The sequence below is a fragment of the Mirounga angustirostris genome, unplaced genomic scaffold, assembly GCF_029215605.1.
Source record: "Mirounga angustirostris isolate CCGP_5_RB_7025 unplaced genomic scaffold, mMirAng1.0.hap1 SCAF_6, whole genome shotgun sequence".
NCBI classification, from domain to species: Eukaryota; Metazoa; Chordata; class Mammalia; order Carnivora; family Phocidae; genus Mirounga; species Mirounga angustirostris.
Window position 1 is genome coordinate 52,712,710 of NW_026991714.1, and position 26,670 is coordinate 52,739,379.

Genomic DNA, 26,670 nt, shown 5'->3' on the forward strand with positions numbered 1-26,670 from the left:
GACCGATATGCTGCTTTGTTTTCTGGAGTAGGGGGGACTCTTTGTTCTCAAGTTTTGTTAACTGACACCTGTTTTTGTCCCTTCCAGTTTACCAGAAATCTGCTGATAATCAAAATCCAAATGTCATCACTCCTTCAAAAATGACTTTATGAAGGGTAGTTTTCTAACTGAGCAGTTTAACTGGAGTGTTTTGTAACAGTTTAAAAATACGAATGTAGAGGGGCGCCTGGGTGGTTCAGTCGGTTAAGTGTCTGCCTTCGGCTCAGGTCATGAGCCTGGGGTCCTGGGATCGAGCTCCACGTTCGGCTACCTGCTCAGCGGGAGCCTGCTTCTCCCTCTCCCTGCTGCTCCCCCTGCTTGTACTTTCTCTCTCTGTCAAATAAATAAATAAAAATCTTAAAAAAAAAAAAAGTAGAAAAAAAAAATCTAACAAGTATAATGTTGAAGGAAAGAAGCCAAAATACAAAAGAATATATATACTGATGAATCCACTGTATAGAGTTTTTAAACAGGCAAAACCAATCTATGGTATCAGAAGTTAGGATAGTAGTGACCTTTGAGGAAGAATAAAGGAATAATGAGTAATTGGGAGGGATGGTGAGGGGACTTTCTGGGGTGCCAGTAGTGTTGTATATCTTGGGTATACAGTTGACCCTCAAATAATATGGGGGTTAGGGATGCCAACCCCCATGTAGTCAAAAATTTGCTGATAACTTTTAACTCTTCAGAACTTAACTACTGAGAGCCTACTGTTGACCACAAGTCTTACCAATAACATAAAGTTGATTAATGTGTATTTTGTATGTTGTGTGCATTATATACTGTATTCTTAAAGTAACCCTAGAGAAAAGAAAATGTTATTGAGAAAAGGAAGGTAAAATACATTTATAGTACGGTACCTATATTACTGAAAAAAGCCCACCTGTAGGCAGACCAGGATGGGTAGTACCAGGGGCAGGCCTGGTCCTGGGATGGTAATTTTCTGCAGCCTGGTTGCCTTGGCTTAGCAGGGACAGCTGCTGGGTGACTTGCTGGCTGTGGCAGAGGCCTGGAGGCGCAGTACAGCTGTCCCATCTGCCTTGCAGTGTAGCACTGACCTGTGCCATTGGCAGCTGTGGCCACATGTAAGTGTAGCGGGCCTCCCAGGGACGCTGGGGCCTGGGTGCTGTTGGGCAGAGGTTGCGGGAGGGTAGGGGTGTGCCTGGAGGGTTGGAAGTTGAGGGCACTGGCTGTGTTCCTCCTTCAGCTCAGCCCCTGGTGCTTGACCCAACCACCCCACCTACACAACCCTTTCACCCTGGGGGTGACTTGAAGCTCTGCCCCATCCCAGGGTGCTGCTGACTACCTCTGCAGGTCTCCCTGGGTTCTCAGGGCAACAGGCACAACCTCTGTGTCAGTCACTTTTTGATTTGTTCTGTGGAGACTGGGGTAGGCAGTTGTAAGTAAATGCCTTGTGGCTTTTGCTGTTAACTCTTTAAAAGAATCTACATATAAGTGGACTCATGCAGTCAAACCTGGTGTTGTTCAAGGGTCAATATACAGGTCAACTGTACAAGTATGCTTACTTTGTAATAATTAATTGACTCGAACATTCTTGATCTGTATGCCTTTCTGTATGTATGCCTTAAGTATGTCTTAAGTATCTTAAAATATATATACAATTAAGATTCACATTCTGTTTTAGTCCTCTGATTATTTCTGTGAAATGTTCTAATAAAATGTTCCTTGTGATTCTCCTCAAAAGAAATATAGTAGTTTTTTGGGCGCCTGGGTGGCTCAGTTGGTTAAGCGACTGCCTTCGGCTCAGGTCATGATGCCAGGGTCCTGGGATCGAGTCCCACATCGAGCTCCCTGCTCAGCGGGAAGCCTGCTTCTCCCTCTCCCACTCCCCCTGCTTGTGTTCCTGCTCTCGCTGTCTCTCTCTGTCAAATAAATAAATAAAATCTTAAAAAAAAAAAAAAAGAAATATAGTAGTTTTCTAAAAAAACAAATTAGGCTTAAACAGTTCCAGGGTTCCTGTACTAAATCTACTTAATTTAAAACTAATCATGCTCAGGTTAAACCTAAAACAGGCACTATTTAATTTAGATTTTTATTTTTGGCTAACTAATAAAATAATTATTAATAAATGCAATAAAAATTACAGGTGATGAAAGTTGGAAGACATTGTATTACAGTCGAAAAAGTACAGGCTTTGGAGTTGGACAAACGTGGGTTCAAATTATGACTAGACCACTAAATTAGCTGAGTAACTTTCAGTTTTCTTTCCTTCCTTCATCAGTAAAGTAGAGGTGATAGCTATCTCAGAAGGCTGTTGGAAGATTACATGAGATAATCTGTAAGTGCTTGGCACTCAAATCCCACAGTTTGGGGATGGGGAGGGAATAGATTTTGAGGGTATATAAAGATAGTTTGGGTAGGTAAAAACAAGTATAACCTGCTGAAGATCACTAAGGTAATGTTGTTAAGGAAAGTTGTCTTCAGGTTATAACCAGTAAAGACTAACAACATCTAACTTGGGAGCATATGAATCTATCAGTATTAAGAGTTAATAATGCTTCTCTGGCACATTAGCATGAAGGACTGTTAGCATGGATGACAAATGTATTAAGTTGGAATGTAGTAAAAAGTTTTAGATGGATTTAAATTGAACCTAAGTGGTACATGTTTTGTCTAGAGGATTTGTTTTCCATGCTGTACTTTGAAAATGTTACCGTTGGTATACTTAAATACTTTTCCCCTTAGTTACTGTTAATTTATGCTGTAGGATTAAGAAGCTAAACTTAGGCATGTTGTGTTTATGAAGGTATTTCAATATATTAGTAATTTTTAGGGCCTTAAAAAAAGAGGATAGATAGACTCACTCTTTTAAAGGGTTGTAATTCAATTGAGATAACCAGTGTCAATATTACATTCAGTATTACTGTATTCTCAGAAGGCTATGATGAAATTTTAAATGTTGTAATGTTGGTTGTTATGTCTTAATTATATAAACAATTATCTATCATGGAGTAACAAACCACCCCAAAGTTTAGTGGCTCAAAACAATAACTATTTTATTTGGTTACACTTTGAGTCACATTTGGGGCAGGATTTAGCTGTGTGGTTCTGTTGCTAGTCTCCATTGGGGCCAGTCATGCAGCTTCAGTCATCTGGCAGCTCAGATTGGGGCTGATTGTTCTAGGGGCCTGAGCTTGGACAGTTTTTCTCTGTTCTTTTGGTCTCACCCTTGGGGACAGTTCAAGCTTCTTCACATAGTGGCACCATGTTCCAAGAGTGAGAGTAGAAGCCGCAAGGTCACTTGAGACCTAAGCTCTGAAACTCCTCCAACATCACTTCTGCTGCATCCTACTACTCAAAGTAAGTCAAGGCTATCCAGATTCAAGAGGTGGGAAAATAGACCCCCTCTCTTAATAGAAAGAGCAGCAAAGTCAAATTACAAAGGGAGGAATTATGCCCATCTTTGCAGACTAGCACAACAAATGATTTTAAAAACCTAAGGAGACAGTCAACAATAGTAAAGTTAGACACACCAGGGTTGGAATCTAAACTCTACTCGCCCTTATTGGCTGTGAACCTTGAGAATATGGTTTAACCCTGATTTTCTCAAGGGTCTAATAATATTTTGCAAAGTTATTATGATAATTAAAAATAATGTACTTTTTTAAGTTTTTAGAATATTTTAACCCATAGTAAGTGCTGCTGCTATTTTAAAACTTAGCATTCCGTTTAAGTCTTCATTTGCTTATATTGAACCTATGGAAATCTCCTTCAAAGATAGGAATGCCAGCATAGCTTGCTAATAAGTGGTATTCCAGAAGCCCTTTGAAAGATAAAGTTGAGGGTGTTTCTGTTTGCCCGCTTTGATATATTAAGGCTCGTTTGGTCATGTTATAAGTTGTTTACCTAAAATAATGAAACAAAAACCTGGATTTTATATTTGAGTTTATAAACCTTGAGGTTATCTTCTCTCCTTTTTCCAAAATGGAAATGTGTGTGTGTGTTCATTGGGAAAAGGAACTACCAAGATTTTTTAAGATTGCATTTATACCTCTTAAACTAATTAATATTAAACAGTTCAGGGTATAAGAATACTTGAATTTTCAAGCTTTTTGAAAATTTATTTATTTTTATTTTTTAAAATTTAAGCTTTTAATGTCTGGCTTATAAGTTTCTACTTTGTAGTGTTTAGGAGAGTAATTGTCTAAAATTGGCATCACTTGCTACCAGTGTAAATTCAGAGTTTACATTTTGGCCACAGAGAATTTGTCATTATGTTGCTGATGTTAGATATCTTTTCCCCCCCAGTGTCTTAAGGTGGAAAGTAAGATTATTGATTTCGGATTTTTCTTACTTTAAATTTTCTAATTTTTATTTTTCTCTGGTTTATTTTTTATTTATTTATTTTTTTCCTTATTCATTTTATTTATTTATTTTTTTTTTTTTTAAAGATTTTTTATTTATTTGACAGAGAGAGATAGCGAGAGCAGGAACACAAGCAGGGCGAGTGGGAGAGGGAGAAGCAGGCTTCCTGCCGAGCAGGGAGCCCAATGTGGGACTCGATCCTGGGACCCCAGGATCATGACCTGAGCCGAAGGCAGACGCTTAACGACTGAGCCACCCAGGCGCCCTTCATTTTTTTTTTAAAGATTTTATTTATTTATTTGAGAGAGAGAGAATGAGAGACAGAGAGCACGAGAGGGAAGGGGATCAGAGGGAGAAGCAGACCCCCTGCTGAGCAGGGAGCCCGATGCGGGACTCGATCCCAGGACTCCAGGATCATGACCTGAGCTGAAGGCAGTCGCTTAACCAACTGAGCCACCCAGGCGCCCTCCTTATTCATTTTTTAAAATTTAATTCCAGTATAACTAACAGTGTTGTATTAGTTTCAGGCATACAATATAGTGATTCAACAATTCTATACATTACTTAGTGCTCATCATGATAAGTGTAGACCCTTTCACATATTTCACCCATCCCTCACCCAATCCCTCTTCTTTATATTTTATTTATTTTTTTTTTTAAAGATTTTATTTATTTGAGAGAGAGAGCATGAGCGGGGGTGGGGGCAGAGGGAGAGGGAGAAGCAGACTCCCCACTGAGTGGGCAGCCAGACTAGGGACTCAATCCCAGGACCCTAGGATCATGACCTTAGCTGAAGGCAGACACTTAACAGACTGAACCACCCAGGCACCCCTCCCTCTTCTTTTTTAATATAGGCATTTAAAGAAGTAAACTTCTCTCTAAACCTTGCTTTAGTTGTGTCTTATAAGTTTTTGTATGATATGTCTTCATTTTCATTCATCTCAAAATATTTTCTAATTTCCCTTTTGATTTCTTCTTTGACTTACTGGTTATTTAGGAGTATGTTATTTAGGAGCACCTGGGTGGTTCAGTTGGTTAAGCGTCTGCCTTCAGCTCAGGTCATGATACGGAGTCCTGGGATCAAGCCCTACGTCTGTCTCCCTGCTCAGTGGGGAGTCTCCTTCTCCAGCTCCCTCTACGCCTCCCCCTGCTCATGCTCTCTCTCACTCTCTCACTCTCTCATAAATAAATACAATCTTAAAAAAAAAAAAAGGAGTATGTTAATTTTCCTGTTTGTGAGTTCCCCAGATTTCTTTCTGTTAGTGGTTTGTAATTTCATTCCTTTGTGTTCAGAGAATATAGCTTTTGTGATTTCAGTCCTCTTAAATGTATTGTCACTTGTTTTATGGTCTAGCATGTGGTGGGTCTTAGAGAATGTTCCATATGTACTTGAAAAGAATTCTGCTGTTAGATATTCTCTGGATGTCTTTAAGGTCTAGTTGGTTCATAGTGTTGTTATTCAAGTCTTACAAATCCTTGGTGATCTGTGCATGCTACTCTGGATGGTAAGGGCCTAGGTTTCTTCCCTAGCAGCTAGCTTTCCAGGAGCTCAGTGACTTAATATTGGGGAAAATAAATACTCCAGCTTGATAGGTTTGCTAATGTATATTGGCTGGCTTTTTCTGTATTAAAACCATAGAGAAAACGGCAAGAGAGAGAAAAAGACAAAACCCAAGATGTTCTCTGATTTTAAGGAACTTAGAGTCTAATCATACCCTAGCTTTGCTCTACTGAGGATGCTGTTAACAGTGATACCATAGTTAAAAAAAATCTAGTAATCTAGGGGCGCCTGGGTGGCTCATTCACTAAGCATCTGCCTTCGGCTTGGGTCATGATCCCGGGGTCCTGGGATCAAGCCCCACATTGGGCTCCCTGCTCAGGGGAAGCCTGCTTCTCCCTCACCCTCTCCCCCTGCTTGTGTTCCCTCTCTCGCTCTGTCTCTCTCTGTCAAATGAATAAATAAAATCTTTTAAAAAAATCTAGTAATCGAGGTAAGAGATGTTGGTAATCTAAATTTAGGTATTGGGAATGGATGGGAAGGTTTCAAACATTAAAAAATAAAATGATAGGACATGGTGGCTGATTAGTTGAGGGGGAAGGGTTTGAGGAAAAAGGGAAGAGTCAGTGATGATTCCCCATGCTTTTGTCAGTGGGTAAGTGACTTGATCATTGACATAGGGAACAAAAGGTTTTTGGTAAGGTTGAGATGATTTGAGACACTAGTTGGACATGGATGACTGGTAGCCACCTGGTTATATGGCCCTGGCTGGCATTCAGAAGAGAAGTTTGAACTGAGACATAGATTTGGAAATCTTCAGCATGTAGTTGGTATTTGAAAGCTGAAAAATAGATGAAATCTCTCAGGGAAATTTTGTAGAGGAGAGAATTGAGGAAGGAATTCTGAAAAACCACATATATTCCAGAGATGGGCAGAGAGGGAGAAGTCCTCAAGAGAGACACACAAGGAGTGGCTTGCCATTAGTGGAGTACCTGGACAGTATGCCATTATAGAAACCAAAAGGGGGCAGCATTTGCAGGAATAACTGGTCAACTTATTAAATGCTATATAAAAAGAAGATAATGAATGGGACATAACTGTTGAATTTCAAAAGAAGGTTGTTGATGTTTTTGTTAAGAGTTGTTTCAACATAGCAATTGGGATAGAGTGGTAGGTAGCTTTAAAACAGAAAGGTGAGGGAGTAAGAATAGAGCCTAGGAAGAAAATAAGGACAGGGATTAAATTACCATTTTTTTTTTTTTTAAAGTAAACTCTGTCCAATGTGGGGCTTGAACTCATGACCCTGAGATCAAGAGTCGCAGGCTCCACCGACTGAGCCAGTCAACTGCCCCAGCTTTTTTTTTTTATTTTTTTATTTAAAGGTTGGAGACAGGTTGGAGATAGAAATGTGGGTTATTTTAAGCTCTTCTGAACAAGGATTCGAGCATGCGGGTGGGAAAGAACTAGTAAAGAGGGATAAGTTGAAGAAACGGATTATTAGTGCTGCCCCTCAAAATGTCTCAATTTCATTGTAATTAAATATGAGTTTATGCAGTACAAGTTAGATTTTCTTTTCTTTGTGAGCATTTACCCCTACATCCAAGATTACCAAGTACTTACCAATCAGATTTGTCATTGTATCTCAAAATAACTTGTGCAGACCGGAGGAACAAACTTCCTGTTCTCAAAAGGAGCCATTACTGTAGTAGGAGGAGAGATTTCTAAACGTGATCTGAAAAACTATTTGAAGTATGGTTAAAATATCTGGCCTAGGCACCAAAAATTATTCGTGGATCTTTTTGTGCTGGGACTGAGTTACCTTTGTGATTTAGAAAAGAGGCCAAATTAAGGAGACATCAATTTTCACAAAGAAAACAACCAGTATCAGAAATTTGCATTTAATTTGAAAGCAATTAACAAGAGAACAGATCAGTTAAAATGCCTAGTGTATTCCAAAATATTCCTGATTTTGATTAGTTCTTGTTGTGTTGTCGATGTTTGGAATACCACTAAATGGTGATGACATACTTGAGAATATAGTATATGTAGTATTCTGCAGAATATTAATGCAAAAGCTGAAAAAAATAAAATAACCTTTGGCTGTTTTGCTATAATGGGTATGTTTTCCCTGCTTACTACCTCACAGGTACTTTCAAGATGATGCTTTTCTGCCACCTCTTAATAACTGGTGATGTCCTCTTCAGTGTAGCACAGTTACACACAATGCGTAGCACATTTACACACAGTGCGTAACTTTGTGTAGAATAGAAACCTGGAGCTTTAAACTGTGTACACAAACTTAGAAGTTATCATTCACTTTATAGAGTACTGTTTCAACTTCAGGTCACACAGCTTCCCCATGAATGGTTTTATCTTTCCTTACTGTTTCTTCAAAATTTGGCATTAAGTTGCAGATAGAAATGTTTCCTTTTGTTGTTCTGAACACTGGGAAAGTAAGCCAGCTAAATGAACCCTTTGCAGCTTTCTCAACCCTTGTTTGTCCAGTTCCATCTTTCAGGCTTTCCCCTCTCTAAATCAGAAGCCATTCTCTTTATACCTGTCCCAAGTATTCGTCCATTTGTACTAACCTTTAGTATATTACATTAGTTAGATCTAGAATGTTGTGTACAATATAGGGTTACAAATTAATATATTTTGGGAAGAGAGATTTTTTTACAATCAAAATAGTGTCTTTCTTCCCAGGGTATTATTGCTGGAAAAACCTTGAGCCTCCTCAAAAATCTCAGACTAGTATTTCATCTGTAAATTAACTGATAACTCTGCTGAGAATTAGAACACTGAGAAGTGTTATAATAAACTCTCATTGATTTTTCTTCTTTTTGTTTTGATTTCCTGCTTTTAGCTTCGTTTTTCAAGTTGGTTAAAAATGTTCTCTGAAGTTGCCCTGCATATTGCTATGGAAATGTTCCAGAGAAATGGCAAATTAAAGTTAACACCAAGAATAAAGAGTTAAACTTATCTCATAGGGCAGAGTGAGAGGAGACCCAAGATTTTCTTCTTACAGACAATAAAGTTTTATTTAATATATCTTTCTCAAGGCAACTTACATTTCAGATTCACTTAAGAGCTGAGTTGTGGTCTTAGCTCACAATTAGCTTTAGGCAAATTATTTAATGCTGTTGAAGGTTAAGCGTTATCTATAAAATGGGCATAAAAATGCCTCAGAGGAGTGACTGGCCCAGACTAGATACTTGATGAATTTTATTTCTGTGTTTCTCCCTCTAAATCAGAAGCAGATAAAATGAACCTGTGTAGAGGAGATGGTAATACACCTTTAACAATTTTTTAATGTCATTTTTAAATATATTCAAATAACATCTTCAAAGCAATATAATTTAGCTATTAATAGGGCTACTGCTGCATTCATAGAACAGATCTGAAGATGTCTTTGTATTTTTAAATTATAATTTGAAAACCAAGACTTTATTTAAAAGCCTTTGATGATGATTTTAATAGCTTTATTGAAGTATAATTTACACACTATAAAATTTACTTATAATAAGTGTATAATTCAATGAATTTTGCACAATTGTGCAGTTATCACCACAATCCAATTCTAGAACATTTCCATCACCCTTAAAAGTTCCCCTGGCTTAATGACTATTAACGCTCATCTGTAAGATGGCACAAAAATTACAGTATTTAAAAGTACCAGCTTGGGAATTAGGCTGGCCAAGTTTGAATCATAGTCCTGCCACTTACGAATTTTGTGTTTTGGGGTCCTTCTTTGTACTTTGGTTTCTTTATCATTAAAGTGAAGATAGTAACTGCATCACAGCTTTGCTGTGAACATGCGTGTAATTAGCTCCTGTATACAGAGCACTGGTACTTAACAAGTACTGCTGACTGGCGGGAGCTCACTTTGTCGTTTACATTTATGGTACACATTTAAAAAGAAAAGCATCTGAAAACAACTAGCATAATGCCTGATCCATGCTTTATTTTCAGAAAGCCAAGGTCTTTTATGTATCGTGTCATAATTTTTTGTCTGTAGTAGCTATGAGTGCTATTCCTGGTGTAAAAATAGGTGTATTATTGGGGAAGTTATATGATATTTTAAAATTTGGGCCTTCTTCAAGGTGAACTGATTGCTACTTAACTGTCATGTGTGTTCTGTATTATCACTTAGTATCAGTAAAATCAATAATTGCCATTTATGTAGGGGAGTAGGCCTTGTTTTAACTGATAGGAAAGTTAACCATTGCTCTCATCACTGAGCAGCAGCCCCTCGTTTGGGTTTTGTTAGAAATAAAGAGGACCATCATTCATGCTTTTCTGATTAGAAAGGTTCCGGTAGAATTACTCCTATTGAGCTAGATTTGGGCAGACCCCTCATCTATAATGATTTATCTGGAGGCCTTGAGCACATGTGCTTTGATTAGTAGAATTATTTAGGATTTTTATTTTTTTCTTGACAGAACCTTGCTCTGAAGAAGCTTAAAGCATTTGGATGTTGATATTTGGTGTTTTAGTAATTTTATTTCATATGTTTACTCTTGCCTGAAAGAATATTTATTATAGTCACTAAGCCATATGTCCTGTGTCCTGTGTGGTTTAGATACGTTTTGTGGTTGAAGATGATGTAAACGTCTGCCTTTGAGAAAACAGTCTTACACAATTCACAGCGCTCACCATAGCACATACCCTCCCTAATGTCTGTCACCCAGCCACCCCATCCCTCCCACCCCCCACCATTCTAGCAACCCTCAGTTTGTTTCTTGAGATTAAGAATTCCTCATATCAGTGAGGTCATATGATACGTCTTTCTCTGATTGACGTATTTCACTCTGCATAATACCCTGCAGTTCCATCCACGTCGTTGCAAATGGCAAGATTTCATTCCTTTTGATGGCTGCATAATATTCCATTGTATATATATTCCACATTTTCTTTATCCATTCATCTGTCGATGGACATCTTGGCTCTTTCCACAGTTTGGCTATTGTGGACATTGCTAGCCTTTCTTTTAAAAGAATTCTGTTATGAATACCTTGGTAAAGTAGATTATCTTTCTGTAATATGAATAGTCCCTGTAACTTATTTCTTCTCTGTATTAGAATTTTTACATATCAGGTTTTCTTAAAGTAGGCATGGTGCTGGTGTAACAGCATTTAGGTGCTTCAGTGCCCAGTAGTGAAAGAGAGAAATCACATAGTGTTGTTAGGTTCTCCTTCAAATTTGGGCCTTGAAGGAGATCTCAGTGAATGATGATTCGTGAGAATAGTATGCGGATTGGGGAGTATTAAACACGATGAAGTGAGATCCTTCCTGCCTCTTTTAGTGCCCTTGTGTGTCACTCTTCGCATTATGACTAAGTACAATAATAGGAGATAAAAGATCCTGTGTTATTTGGCCCTTGCTGATTCTTTCATCTAATCTCATCGCTATTTCTCTTGCTCTGTTCTTTGCTTTTTGTTTTTGTTTTTCATTTCCCTCTTGTTTTTTTTTCTAGCTCCCCATTGGTACTATATTCTCTCTAGTCTCAGCGCCTGTGGTTATGCTTTTCCTTACCTAGAATCTTTGCATGCATATTATGCATTGTTCTTCCCATAACTTTTATTTACTCTTCATCTTTAAAGTATTATCATAAATATCACTTCCTCAGGAAAGCAGTGCCCCATACAACCTCACCCCAATTTCTTTAGATTATCTCTGTTATATGTATTTATATTTCCCTGTCTCTTACCTTTACCTAATATCATTTACCATGCCTTGGAGTCATGTATTTAGTTTGTGTTATTATACATTATATAGGTAATGAAGGAAAACAATGTAAGGTCTATGCAGACTTGGAATGACTTGCTTGTTCACTATTTTTTATCCCCCAGTGCTGGGCACGTAGTAAAGACCAATAAAACATTTTTTTGCAAGTAACGGACTGTTTAATTTTTACTGGGAATGGGGAAAGGTTTCTAGGTATAATTTTTTTTTTTTTTTTTTAGATTTTATGTGAGAGAGAGAGCATGCACACACGAGCGGGGGGGAGGGGCAGAGGGAGAGGGAGAAGCAGACTCCTCGATGAGCAGAGAGCCCCATGCAGGACTCAGTCCTAAGACCCTGAGGTCATGACCTGAGCCAAAGGCAGACGCTTAACTGACTGAGCTACCCAGGCACCCCTCTAGGTATAATTTCTAAGAAAAACTGGTTTAATGAAGAAAGAGATGGAAGAGTTGTAAATAACATCATTTAAAATGCTTTTTCTAGGGGGTGCCTGGGTGGCTCAGTCGTTAAGCGTCTGCCTTCGGCTCAGGTCGTGATCCCAGGGTCCTGGGATTGAACCCTGCATCGGGCTCCCTGCTCTGCGGGAGGCCTGCTTCTCCCTCTCCCACTCCCTCTGCTTGTGTTCCCTCTCTCACTGTGTCTCTCTCTGTCAAATAAATAAAATCTTTAAAATAAATAAATAAATAAAATGCTTTTTCTTTCCAATAAATAATATATATTTGACCTAGATGAATAAAGAAACTGAAAAGAGAATAATAACAGTGGTTTATCTGTGGAGGTGGGGTGGAAATGAGGACTAGAGAGATGGGAGATAGGGGTGAGAGGGAGACACTTCAGTGTAACCATGTAAAAAAAATGCACACGAACATCACTTTTAAAAAATTTATAAGAGTCTGTTGAGATTGTGCAAATACAAAGGATATATATATATATAAATGTCATAAATTTTATTTATTTAAGATTTTATTTATTTATTTGACAGAGAGAGAGAGAGACAGCAAGAGAGGGAGTGGGAGAGGGAGAAGCAGGCTTCCCACCGAGCAGGGAGCCCAATGCGGGGCTCAATCCCAGGACCCTGGGATCATGACCTGAGCCGAAGGCAGACGCTTAAAGACTGAGCCACCCAGGCGCCCCATTCTAATTTTTTTATATTCTTATGTTTTCACCAGTTACTTTATTTCAATATGTCTGAGTCAGTGATATTTATCTTCCCCCTCTCTTCCTCCCCAAATAAAACCTTTGAGAATCTGATAAAAGTCAGGGCCTTATTCCCAGAAGAATGAGCATGTGTATATAAACAATTTTACATATTATTTCCAAGATTAATGGAATCTTTGATCCAAGCCAAATATTGTTTTGTTTTTTGTTTTTTTTTTTAGATTTTTATTTATTTATTTGACAGAGAAAGACACAGCGAGAGAGGGAACACAAACTGGGAGTGGGAGAGGGAGAAGCAGATTCCCTGCCGAGCAGGGAGCCTGATGCGGGACTCGATCCCGGGACTCCAGGATCATGACCTGAGCCGAAGGCAGTCGCTTAACCAACTGAGCCACCCAGGCACCCTCCAAGCCAAATATTGTTAACTGTGGTTTTAGTATGCAAGGATATTTTAAAAATCAGGTGTTTGGGGATAGGTTTATATGCAAGGCATTCTGGTGGGGGTGCAGGGGACACTAGAACTAGGAATCAGGAAACTTGGTTTCTAATCCTAGCTCTGCCATTATCAAGCTGCATGACTTTGTAACTATTTTACTTGTCTTGCCTTTTGGTCTTCTCCATGTCAAATTGGTGCAGTGGAAAGTGCACATAGGCTTCAGTGTCAAGTACTGACCTGAGGTGGCTGTGTCTTCCTGACTTTGCCAGTTACTATCTGTGTGACCTTGCATAGAGTTCTCTGAATGTTATTTTATTTCTCTGCAAAAAGAAGGAAAGTGATTCCAGTTCTTTGGGTTTTATTTATCTATTTTTAAAGATTTTATTTATTTGTCAGGGAGAGAGAGCACAAGCATGGGGAGTGGCAGGTAGAGGGAGAAGCAGGCTCCTCACTGAGCAAGGAGCCCTATGTAGGACTTGATCCCAGGACCCCGGGATCATGACCTGAGCCACCCAGCATCCCGTTCTTTGAGTTTTAAAGATTAAATGAAAAGAGGTGTTTGAAAAAGCTTAGTAATACTTGCTTTTGATAGGGCAGAAATAAATGTTAGGCATCTCATCTTGAAAAATTAGGCTAGAAGCAGATGATCTCTAAGGTATCTTTTACCAGTAAAATTTTATGATTGTATTTTAAACAATTCTTGTTAAAACAGAATAATTTGGAAAATTTGTTATGGCAGCACAGATCTGAGATCATGTAGGAGAGCCATGAGTTTTCAAGTCTGTAAAACTGATGGTGACTGTATTTTCTACTTGTTTCCATATTGCAGTGTCTGACATGTAATAAATCTCAAATATTTACTTGTAATTTTTTTTTTAAGATTTTATTTATTTATTTGATAGAGACACAGCGAGAGAGGGGACACAAGCAGGGGGAGTGGGAGAAGCAGGCTTCCCGCAGAGCGGGGAGCCCGATGTAGGGCTCGATTCCAGTACCCTGGGATCATGACCTGAGCCGAAGGCAGACACTTAACGACTGAGCCACCCAGGCGCCCCTACTTGTATTTTTTTAAGACTCATTAAGGAATAATATAGATTAGAATTTCTTAATTTAGAGTTTTTAAGTACCTTAGAGATTTCTGAATAGATTTCCACAGGTCTGTGAACTCTCTGAAATTATATACAAAATTTTTAGTGTGCCTAAATTGTAGTGAGGAGCTATAGCTTTCATAGTGAACAAGACACATTAGGTCTCAGGTCTTGTAGAATATATATTCTTATAGAAGATAGATATTAAGTATGCAGATAAAAATATAAGAAAGAAAATGCTACTTAATAGATGATGGAAATGTTTTATGGAGAATTTAAATATAGTGATGGACTAGAGAGTGATTTAGAGTTTTAAGTGGTCAGGGAGGGCTTGACATTTTTGGTGGCATCTAAGTGATAAAGAGTGGCTTCCAATTCAAAGATGAGAAAGAATAGCTCATACTACATAATAAGGTGGGAACAAGCTTCACTTGAGTAGCTAGACAGTCCTGGGGTGGTGGGGATGAGTGTTAGAAAATGAAGTTGAAGTAGAATTATAGGTCATATCATTTAGGGTTTCATAAACCAGAATAAGTAATCCAGATTTTACTTTAAATCTAATAGAAAGCTGTTTCAGGATTTTAGCTGAAGAATGATGAGAAAAGGAAACTCTAAATAGAGATCTGATGATTCCAACGTTTAGGAGTTTAAGAGATCAAAAACACAGCAAGTTGGAAAGGATGAGGGAAGTGTGTTTCATTGACACTTTCAAGAAGCAGGAAGTTAGTAGTCAGCTATTTCATACCTTATTGAGAAGACAAATGAGATTAGAACAATGACCTGACCATTAGATTTGGCAATAAGTTTAGCAGAATTGCTGTGAGGTCAGTAGCTATTAGGGCAGCTTTGTGTCATTGGTTTTTGGATGAAGTCACAAGTAGTTCTTCCTTCTTTATATTTAACCTTTAATTTGTGAATGGTGCTATGGTTAAGAGTTTGGGTTTTGTGCCAGAATATCTGAGTTTAATATCTTAGCTCTATTTCTTTTTATCTTACTCAGCCTCTCTAAACCTCCATTTCTCAAATCTGTAAAATGGGATAACAGTAATTATCTACCTTTTATAAGTGCTCTGTGTAAGGCATTTAGCATTGTATGTGGCACATAGCTGTGTAAATAGTAAAAATTGTAACAATGTACAATAAAATATTTATGTTTTGTGCCCTTTGGGGTTTGTATAGTTTAGTGTTTGAGAGAATAAAGTGCTGTGTTTTATCTTTACTTATGATTAACAAATTTTAAGTTGTCTACAAGGCCGTACTAATAAAAAGGAAGGAACCATTAAACTCTACTTTGCAGAGATCAAGATCGGATTCTTCGCAGGCATTAATATAAATTGCCGTGCTAATCTATAGAAAAGTTCATGTGGGTGATATTTCATTGATTTAATCAGGTTCAGCAAGCAGTTTATGACTAATAACCTACTTCTTTTTTTCTGAGTATTATGTCTTCTAAAAATTTACCTCTTTTTTTCTCTATTTTGGAACATTCTCTAACCCCATATACAAATGTACCATTTGAGTCTGCAGTTGAATAGAGTAGTTAGATACTGTATTCTCTTTTTTTAACCATTCCAGATGAGAGTTTCAATTTATTAAGTAGTAATAATTTAATATAAATACTTGGAGCTACTCATAATCTATTTGATTAAATCTGTTTTATTAGAAGTATTTATCTTTAAAACATTATAGAAATCAAGATGTGAGCAATTTATTTACTCATTCTTGTTATTGCAGGGGCCGTTTTAACACACATGCAGATAACTTTAATTTTAACATCCTGAACATAAAATTAACTTGGTAAAATCCATTTATCTTACAGCACACTTTGCAAAAACCTAAACAAAACTAAGATTACTCAGAAGGCAGATATTATGACTGTGCTGTTTCACTGTTTTCCCAATTCAGTCTGGCACATAGTAGTGCTTAGTAAATATTTGTTGAATGAGTAGATACATTGTTAGCATATCTAATGGAAATTGCTCTCTCATCAATAATGGGCTTGCATATAAGGTTGAGTTATTTCAGGAAAACAAGAATTAAATATAATGCTCAAAGAATAAGATATATAGATGATTTACTTCCATAGTTAATTACAGCTTAAATAATTTTTTTCATCTTTAAGCAGTCTCTCGAGCATAATCAAATCTTGAAGAACCTTGTAATACTGTTACTTTATTGTTCTGTGCATCAGTTCTCATTTTTAGAACCTAACAGTTAGAGTAAGTGTAGTAGGTATTATTTAAGATATGTGCTGGAAGTTTTAGGTTGAATTCTATATATAAAAAGAATTTCTATTAGACACAGGTGATGAGTTTTATGATTTGGCTATTATCCTCTGCCAAAAACAGAGGGTAGACAATGAAATTTGATTTTAGTTTGAATTATAATTGTTCTATCATTCATAAATTTGAGAATTTAAAAAATCTTTTGAAGTAAATAATTTTAACTATGCAGTTGTTCTAATACAACACACAATAGCCATAAATATAGGCCATACCAGGGGCTTAAAGATAACTACCTGTAAATAAAATTCTTAACAATATCTAAGACCCTTAAAAACAAACTTTAAAAAAGCCCACAGACTCTTTGTTATCTCATTACCTGTACCCATTTTTTTTTTATGTTTTATTTATTTATTTGAGAGAGATAGCTAGAGAGAGCAAGAGCAGGGAGGAGAGGGAGAAGCAGGCTCCCCACCAAGCAGGGAGCCCTACTTGGGGCTCCATCCCAGGACTCTAAGATCATGACCTGAGCCGAAGGCAGATGCCCAATGTACTCAGCCACCCAGGAGCCCCACCCATACCCAATTTGATGATAAAATATTTAAGGTAGTTTTTACCTTAGGCCAATTTTTAAAAACTCTTTATTGAGGTGTAACATGCACAGAAGTGTACATTTCATCAATGTAGAGCTTGATAAATTTTCACGGCCGAACAGATTGATGTAACTAGTGTTCAAATCAAGAAATAATATTATTAACCACCTAAAAGGCTAATTCTTCAATATAATCATAGACTTCAATAAACTTCAGAGACTTAGATACTGGATCTAACTTTATTACTAACTTCATTTGTTACCTTGAGCAAGTAATTTTCTTTTTGGGGTCCATTCCCCATCTCTACAGTGAGAGGATAAAACTAGATGTTTTGTTATGGCTCTAATTCTATAAAAGTGCAAAACAATGTACTATAATGATATAAATGTGGTATCAAAGGTTGTAGGTAGTAGAGTGTGAATGCACAGTTTAATTGAAAAGGAAGACACTGATTTTTCTCTCTCTCTCTTTTTTTTGTTTTCCAGGTTATATTTCACACTATGTGCTGACTGTATCTACAGAAGATATTTAAAAAAAAAAAAAACTTTTTTCAAAGATTTTGATTCCAGTGGAATCTTTGCTTTAGATTATTTTGTGTGTGTGTGTGTGTGTGAATTGTAACTCCAGTAACAATGCCTGTACAAGCTCCACAATGGACGGATTTCCTCTCCTGCCCGATTTGCACTCAGACCTTTGATGAAACAATTCGAAAGCCCATCAGTTTGGGTTGTGGCCATACTGTCTGCAAGATGTGCCTGAATAAGCTCCACCGCAAGGCTTGCCCCTTTGACCAGACCACTATCAACACAGACATTGAGCTCCTCCCTGTGAACTCAGCTCTGCTGCAGCTAGTGGGTGCTCAGGTAAGATGGGTGACTTACTGTTGTTTTTAATTTCTGAGTGTATGTGTTTTCCTCCTAAGGGAAACTTGTTGAATTAAAATTGGGCAACATTGCGTTCTATCTAAATAGATAAAATTCTATTCAGTACTGTGCAAATCCTTTATTTCAGTGTGTTGGGAGATGGATTGTGGTAGTGGAGTGTTCCTCGGTCATAGCGCAGGAACAGCCATTCAGTCTGGTGCTCAGCCTTTCTCAACAATCTGAGCTGTTCAGATCACTAGAGAAACCTAAAGGACCTCTTAATATTGAGGAAAATATTACTCATATAACCATTGCATTTTACTTAATAGGAAAAGTGAAGCTACTTCAGACAGTTTTCCTTAGTAGACACTAACTGAAATGAAAGATGAAGATGGTGACAAGAACTATAGAGCATATTGGGAACCATTTTTCTAGAATAGGAGCAAATATTCCTAGGTATCTCAATATAAAAGTTAGTCTAGCAAGTCTGATGGTAATACTCTAAAATTTAATGTCTGTATTCTCAAATTTAGAGATTAGTAGTATCTTCAGAAGATTTCACAAAGCCAAGGGAGGCAGGCTTTTGAAAGCTAGATATGATTTACCTAAGTAATCCTTTTCTTTAAAAGATTTTATTTATTTATTTGACAGAGAGAGACACAGAGAGAGAGGGAACAGAAGCAGGGAGAGTGGGAGAGGGAGAAGCAGGCTTCCCACAGAGAAGGGAGCCCGATGCTGGGCTCGATCCCAGGACCCTGGGATCATGACCTGAGCAGAAGGCAGACGCTTAACGACTGAGCCACCCAGGCGCCCCTACTTAAGTAACCCTTTACTAAATTTGCATAGTGTGAGTCTGAAATGCCATATATTTACCATAAATCATTTTCTGAATGAATATACTGGAACTTTGGATCTGGCCCCATTAATGTTCTCTAGATCAGTCTTGATATAGGCTGCTAAAATGTAGGAAAGGTTGATATTATGTATGTTAGAAATGAAGAGAGCAGTTCGAGAATAGCTTATTCAAAAGGAAAACTTTTTTTAAACCTCTTTTGTGATGTCACCAACAACACTACAAAATATTTGTCAAAAGGGAAAGTGCAATAGATCCTTTTGCTTCTTGTACTTAATTTTTCATTTCATAATCATTTCTCTTTATTTTGAAAATCCCACTATGATAGTTTGGAAACATTTAAAAAATAGACTTACTAAGGGTAATAATTTTAGAAATATACTATTATAATAGCAAATAACCAAGGCTTACTTTTTTCATAAAATTGTCTAAAGACGAACTAACTCTTTCTACAAAATGAGTAAGACCTTGTTATATCTTAACTGAAACAACTAATGTTTGTATTTGAGGATAGGACATTTTATTATTTTTTCAAATTTTAGTTAACATATGGTACAATATTGTTTCTGGAGTAGAATTCAGTGATTCATCACTTGTTTACAACACCAACTGCTCATAACAAGTGCCCTGCTTTAATATCCATCGCCCATCTAGCTCATCCCCCACCCACCTCCCTCCATCTGTCCTCAGTTTGTTCTCTATCGTTAAGAGTCTCTTATGGTTTGTTTCCCTCTTTCCTTTTTTCTTTTCCCCCTTCCCATGTGTTCATCTTTTTTCTTTCTTAAATTCCACATGAGTGAGATCATATGGTAGTTTTTCTCTGACTGACTTACTTCACTTATAATATATTCTTGCTCCACCCATGTCATTGCAAATGGCAAGAGCTCATTCTTTTTGATGGCTGAGTAATATTCCATTGTATATATACCACATCTTCTTTATCCATTCATCGGTCGATGGACATTTGGGCTCTCTCCATGGTTTGGCTATTGTTGATAATGCTGCTATAAAACATCAGGGCGTATGTAATCCCTTAGAATCTGTATTTTTGTATCCTGTGGGTAAATACCTAGTAGTGCAATCACTGGGTCGTAGAGTAGTTTTATTTTTAACATTCTGAGGAACAAGGATAGGGCATTTTAATATATAGTAGCCACTATTTTAACTAAAGATTTCCATTAAAAAGCTGTTAGAGTTCATAAATGAATTAAGCAAAGTTGCAGGATACAAAATCAACACATTAGTTGTGTTTTTATACACTAGCAATGAACAATCCAAAAGGAAATTGAGAAAACAAATCCACTTACAGTAGTATCAGATAATAAAATACTTAGGAATAAGTTTAGTAAAGGAGGCGAAAGACTTATGTACTGAAAACTACAAAACATTGCTGAAAGACATTTAAAGAAGACATAAATAAATAGAAAGACATTGTGTGTTAATGGATTGGCAGACTTAATATTGTTAAGATCATAGTACTACCCAAAGCAATCTACAAATTCAGTGCAAGCTCTATCAAACTCCCAATGGTGGTGGTTCTTTTTGCAGAAACAACAACAACAACAAAAACCATCCTAAAATTCATATGGTATCAGAATGGACCACAAATAGCCAAACAATCTTGAAAAAGAGCAAAGTTGGAGGAATCACACTCCAGATTTTGAAGCTGCAAAGCTACAGTGATCAAGACAGTGTGGTACTGGTATAAAGACAGACATGTAGATCAATGGAATAGAACAGAGCCCAGAGATAAATACACACATATGAAATTATTTTTGACAATGTTGCCAAGAACATTCATTGAGTAAAGGACAGTTTTTCCAACAAATGGTGCTGGGAAAACTGGATACCCAAATGCAAAAGAATGAATTTGGACCCTACCTCACACCATATTCAAAAACTAACTCAAAATGAACCAAAGGCTAAATGCAAAAGCTAAAACTACAGAACTCTTAAAATACAGGCATGGAGCACCTGGGTGGCTCAGCCGTTAAGCGTCTGCCTTCGGCTCAGGTCATGATTCCAGGGTCCGAGCCCTGCTTCGGGCTCCCTGCTCAGCAGGAAGCCTGCTTCTCCCTCTCCCACTCCCCCTGCTTGTGTTCCGGCTCTCACTAATTCTCTCGCTGTCAAATAAATAAATAAAATCTTAAAAAAAAAAAAAGAAAATACAGGCATAAATCTTCATGATCTTGGAGTAGACAGTGGTTATTTTTAGATATGACATGAAAAGCACAAGGAATAAAAGATAAATTGAACTAAATCAAGACTTAAAACTTTGTGCTTCAAAGGACACCATCAGGGAGTGAAAGAACAACTCACAGAATGGGAGAGAGTAATTGTAACTCATATATCTGAAAGGAAGTTGTGTCTGGGATATATTAAAGACTCTGAGAACTCAGTAATAAAAAGGACATAATTTTAAAATGGGAAAAGATCTGAATAGACACTTCACCAAAGAAGATACACAAATGGCAAATGAGCAAATGAAATGTTGCTCAACATATTTGTCATTAAGGAATTGTAAATTAAAAAACAAGATTCTGCTACACACCAATTAGAATAGCTAAAATCCAAAACACTTACAATACCAAATGCTGGTGAGAATGTGGACCAATAGAACTCATTTGGTGAAATGGCTGGTGAAAATAAAAGATCGTATAGCCACTTTGGAAGTTACTATATGAATCTATGATTCTGTTAATGTGAAATGTCCAAAATAGGCAACTCCATAGAGACAGAAAATAGATCAGTGTTTTCCTATGGTTGGTGGAGAGTTGGAAGGAAATATGGGAGGGGAGACTTAAAAAAGTATGGCCTTCTTTGGAGGGATGATGAAAATGTTCTAAAATTGTGGTTATGGTTGCACAACTATGAATATACTAAAAACCATTGAATTGTATATCTTAAATGGGTCACTTATATGGTATGCAAATTATATTTCAGTAAAGCTATTACAAAACCAAAATAATGCGTTAAATTTTGTGTGTTAGTATAGAAAAGGCCTTTGGAGGAATTCAAAAAATTTAGTGGGAGCTTTGATGTTACCACAGTTAGAGTAGCAGCGCATAGAATATACTCAATCAAACATTTAATTAATGAGTACTCATACAGACCTTTTCTTTTGACCTCAAGGTCCCGGAGCAGCCCCCCATTACTTTGTGTAGTGGGGTTGAAGATACAAAGCATTATGAGGAAGCCAAGAAATGTGTAGAAGAGTTAGCATTGTACCTGAAACCACTCAGCAGTGCTAGAGGTAAATCAGATGCAACTATCCATGCTAAACATGTTTATTAAAGATGTTTTTATTATCATAAAAATTGTGGGCTATGGGGGGACCTGGGTGGCACAGTCATTTAAGTGTCTGACTCTTGGTTTCGGCTCAGGTCATGATCTCAGGGTCCCGGGATTGAGCCCTGTCAGACTCTGTGCTCAGCTCAGAGTTTGAGTTTCTCTTTCCCTCTGTCCCTCCCCCTCCTCTCTAAAATAAATCAATATTTTATTGTACTTATATATTTTTTTAAGATTTTATTTATTTATTTGAGGGAGAGCGACAGAGATAGAGAGCACAAGCGGGGAGGAGAGGGAGAAGCAGGCTCCCCACTGAGCAAGGAGCCCGACATGGGACTGGATCCCAGGACGTTGGGATCATGACCTGAGCCAGAGCAGACACTTAACCAACTGAGCCACCCAGGCGCCCCATAAATAAATCTTTAAAAAAATTGTGGCCTCTAAGTGAATGCTAATGAAATTCACTTATTTATTGTAAATCAAACCCACAAACACTAAATAATATCATTACAAACCACATCAAATAAGTGAATTTAGAGTTTATGTGATGTTGAAAACATTTGAATGAGTTGCAAAACTAAGTGAATATACTAGTGGTTTCAGAAGGGCTCTCCATCATTTGACAACTCTGGATTGTCTGCCTTCTATTCAGTTTTATATGGTGTGCCATAGGGAGTGAAATAAAATTGGAAGTTGCCCTTAACTGCCTTGCCATTATGGCTTATTATTTCATTAGGAAGGTAAAATTAACCATTATGAAATAATGTGCCATAACTGTTAGGACCTCAAGATTTGAGTCTTAAACTAATTATTAATGTTGTCTGGCCTTTTCCCCTTTTTCCTCCATGGTTATGATGAATAATGATATATTTAATGTTGTAATGAGTGTTATATTTACATGAGATAACAGCTTTTGTATACTTTTAAAAGCAAACTAGGCTTTATATAATTTTATCCATTATTTATTTTAAACATTCTAGTAGAACAGGGAATTATTCATGTATGCGTAAGTCAGTCAGCCCATCAGAGGAAGTTTTTCTGGACTCTAAAATTGCATTGTAAACCTAGAAATAACCTTTTACTCTCTTTTAAAGGAGTGGGTCTGAATAGCACTACTCAGAGTGTTCTGAGTCGCCCAATGCAGAGGAAGCTGGTGACTCTGGTCCACTGCCAACTAGTGGAAGAAGAAGGCAGGATTCGTGCTATGAGAGCAGCTCGATCTTTAGGTGAACGAACAGTTACAGAGCTCATTCTTCAGCACCAGAATCCTCAGCAACTCTCCTCTAATCTTTGGGCAGCAGTCAGGGCTAGGGGCTGCCAGTTCCTTGGACCAGGTATGTGATTAAAGTTTGATATTTACTATACTAGTAATTCTAAAAGTATGGTGTTAAGAACTATAAATGTGATGTACAAAGTCTAGTTCTTTGTAGTATTCTGTTGTTACCAAGAAATATCCCACTTGACAGTCATGGCTTCGGTAATTCCATGTCAGTATTTTAGACCATGTAAAACTTCTCTCAGTGTTAAAAGTTTTCAGTTTGTTAGAGGTTTTTCTTGAATGTATTAATTTTTTATCTGCTTTCTTAAATAAAATATGCAGAGTGTAATATAAAATTGCCCCAGAATGTTTAGAAAGTGTAACTGTGAATATGTGTTATTGTGTTGTGTTGCCCATCGAGTGGTACCTGCAGAAATTATTAAACATTGCCCTTCTGATAAATAAATTTATCTTATCTTTGTACGTGATAAATTTTGGTTTTGCCTAACTTTTCCTAGCAATGCAGGAGGAAGCTTTAAAGCTGGTTCTCCTGGCCTTGGAAGATGGTTCTGCTTTGTCAAGAAAAGTATTGGTTCTCTTTGTGGTGCAAAGGTTGGAGCCGCGGTTTCCTCAGGCCTCTAAAACTAGCATTGGGCATGTTGTCCAGCTCCTTTATAGAGCTTCCTGCTTCAAGGTATGAACTAATGTTAAATTTCAGCTTAAAAGGAAACATTGTCTTTTTCCCAAACTTAAGTAGTACAACTTTGAGTTTAATAAAGTTGCCCCTCAGAAAATTTCAGTAATTTTTTTCTTTTCAAAAATGTAAAAAAAATAAATAAAAAGAATGTAAATGGTGTCCTATTAAAGTTAAAACTTGTTATATTAAGTTTTGTATATTAGATATTGAACAACATAGCTAAGGTTTATAGATTTTTATATTTGAAGAGTCTAATAAGCTGTGTCATTTTTTTCACCAAGACCATATGCAGAATTGGTCTGAACAGAGAGTAATTGAAGCAAGAAGTTTCATTTTGCTCTTTGCTCCTGCTGTAATTCCACATATAGAGTACTGGAGTTCATTTGCCATTTCATTTTCAGTATATATAGTAATGCCGCACATATTCTTTTGTATCCCCAATTGAATCAGCACTGCTTCAAACATCAATGCTCACTGTGTATCATTTATCATTCATCCTGTTTTCCTGACTTCTTAGTGTCAAGGCTTCTTGCTTCTGACACACACATAACTAGTACTTCATGGGCCAGGGAGGCATGCCTCTAAAAATTTTTTAATTCATACAAACTATAAGGATATCCATTCCTGGGTCACCATGTCCCCTCATCTGACACTCAAACTAAAAAATCCTACAGTCTACTATAGTTTATTTTCTCATTTCCTGAGAAAGATAGAATGGTTTACAAAATCAACAGGAAAGCATACCAGTTTATTTATATATTTTTTAAGATCTTATTTATTTATTTGACAGAGAGAGAGCACAAGCGGGGGGAGTGGCAGGCAGAGGGAGAGGGAGAAGCAGGCTCCCCGCTGAGCAGAGAGCCTGACCTGGAGCTCAGTGAGCTGAAAGCAGACATTTAACCACGTGCCCCAAAAGCATACCAATTTAATTTTTAAAAAAATTTTAAAGCTCTATAACTAAATGCCCACATTATGATGTTTCTTTCTAGAGTCAGATTATATATATAATGAAAATGAGGTGTGCGCTCCAGGTCTGTACCCAACCCTGTCCTTGGCCTTAGGTACCTCTGGAACTGTCAGAAACTCTAGCCAAAATAACTCCCAGCTAGTTCAGATTGTCCCCAAATAACTCACATTTGTTGTAATGATTATAATAACATGATTGTACAGTGTAATCTGGAATATACTTCAGAATGTCTGTCTGCTTCCAGAGTTCTTTTTTCTCTAATAACAGCACCAGACAGATACAATATTACAAGCTTAAAAAATAAAAGGAAAGAAAAGGAAATCCATCCTCCCCCTGTGAAAAATTAGTCCAAAAACCCCAGAATACCCACAGTGAACCTCTCTCAATCCTAATTAAAAGCATTAATAGTAATTGAAAAGAGATTGGAAATTTGTAAAAATCCAATTATTTTTCATTTGAGTCATGATTATTTCCCTTTATTTCATTGTCTACCTGCTTTCTTCTCTTGCTGGTAATGTGTCCTACAATCTCCATCATGAGAAGACTTACCTTCTCTCATCACAATAGGTCCATACCCTAAATTTTACTCAACATGGCAGAGTTTCTGTTAAGTATCTACCAATACCTATTTCATTTTCTTTGTGGAAGTCACATCGGTAGGCATTTTCCATTCTTCCTTATAGCTGTATGTGTCCACATAGCCGTGTTCTGGCTGCATCCTTTTAGCATCTCTTTTATTTCCATTTGAAAAACCTTTTCAGGGGTGCCTGGGTGGCTCAGTCCTTAAGTGTCTGCCTTTGGCTCAGGTCATGATAAATAAATAAATAAAATCTTTAAAGGAAAACCTTTTCAGACAGGGATAATTCTGGTCCTTCTTAGTACAGTATAGTTCCAGGACTTACTTTAGACATGCATCTCTTAGAAATCTTTGACTGTTTTTAGTTAAAAGACAGTTTTGAGGACCAAGGCCAGAGAACCCTAGTATATCTTATAGAAAACATTCTACATTTTAATAAGGTTTAGCCTATATTGAGAGGGTGTTTTTATACATCCACATAATGCATTTGGTCTTTTGACTTGCCTTTGAATAGTGGCAAGATATTTTTTGTTTTTGTGACTCTAGTTCTTGATTTTTTTTTTTTTTTTTTTTTTTATCTATTTGGTCTTTTACGGACTTACCTAACAAAATTTAAGTTAGACCTTCTTCTGATAAGAATGGAATACATTTAAAAATATAATCAGGATGACCTAGAAGTCTTGCTGTAGTTTTCTTTGGTGGAAGAAAAAAATGGGAATTTTCTACTAGAGGAATTTGAGTCTTTATGGGCATAAAAGGTTAACAAGGTAAAATATATTCTGAAATATATTAGGATACAGATGATCCTGAACTAGAATTAATTATTTTACTTTGGGGGTACCCGGGTGGCTCAGTTGGCTAAGCATCTGCCTTTGGCTCAAGTCGTGATCCTAGGGTCCTGGGATTGATGCCTGCGTCAGGCTCCCTGCTTAGTGGAGAGCATTCTTTTTTCTCCCTCTCCCTCTGCCCCTCCCACCTGCTCATGCTCTCTCTCTCTCTCTCTTTCGCTCTCTCTCACTCTATCTCAAATAAATGAAATCTTTAAAAAAAAATTATTCAACTTTG

At 37.2% G+C, this 26,670-nt stretch overlaps 1 protein-coding gene across 3 annotated transcripts in view; it reads left to right on the forward strand.

Annotated features, from left to right (window-relative positions):
• Positions 1-26,670, forward strand: part of RC3H1 (ring finger and CCCH-type domains 1) — an 83,916-nt gene that overhangs the window by 17,679 nt on the left and 39,567 nt on the right. For all 3 annotated transcript variants that reach the window (XM_045877425.3, XM_045877427.3, XM_045877426.3), the window contains exons 2-5: positions 17,588-17,965; positions 21,951-22,071; positions 23,201-23,440; positions 23,883-24,058. In XM_045877425.3, coding sequence (XP_045733381.1) covers positions 17,735-17,965; positions 21,951-22,071; positions 23,201-23,440; positions 23,883-24,058 — 768 coding nt within the window. In that variant the 5' untranslated portion in view covers positions 17,588-17,734. The remainder of the gene's footprint in view (positions 1-17,587; positions 17,966-21,950; positions 22,072-23,200; positions 23,441-23,882; positions 24,059-26,670) is intronic.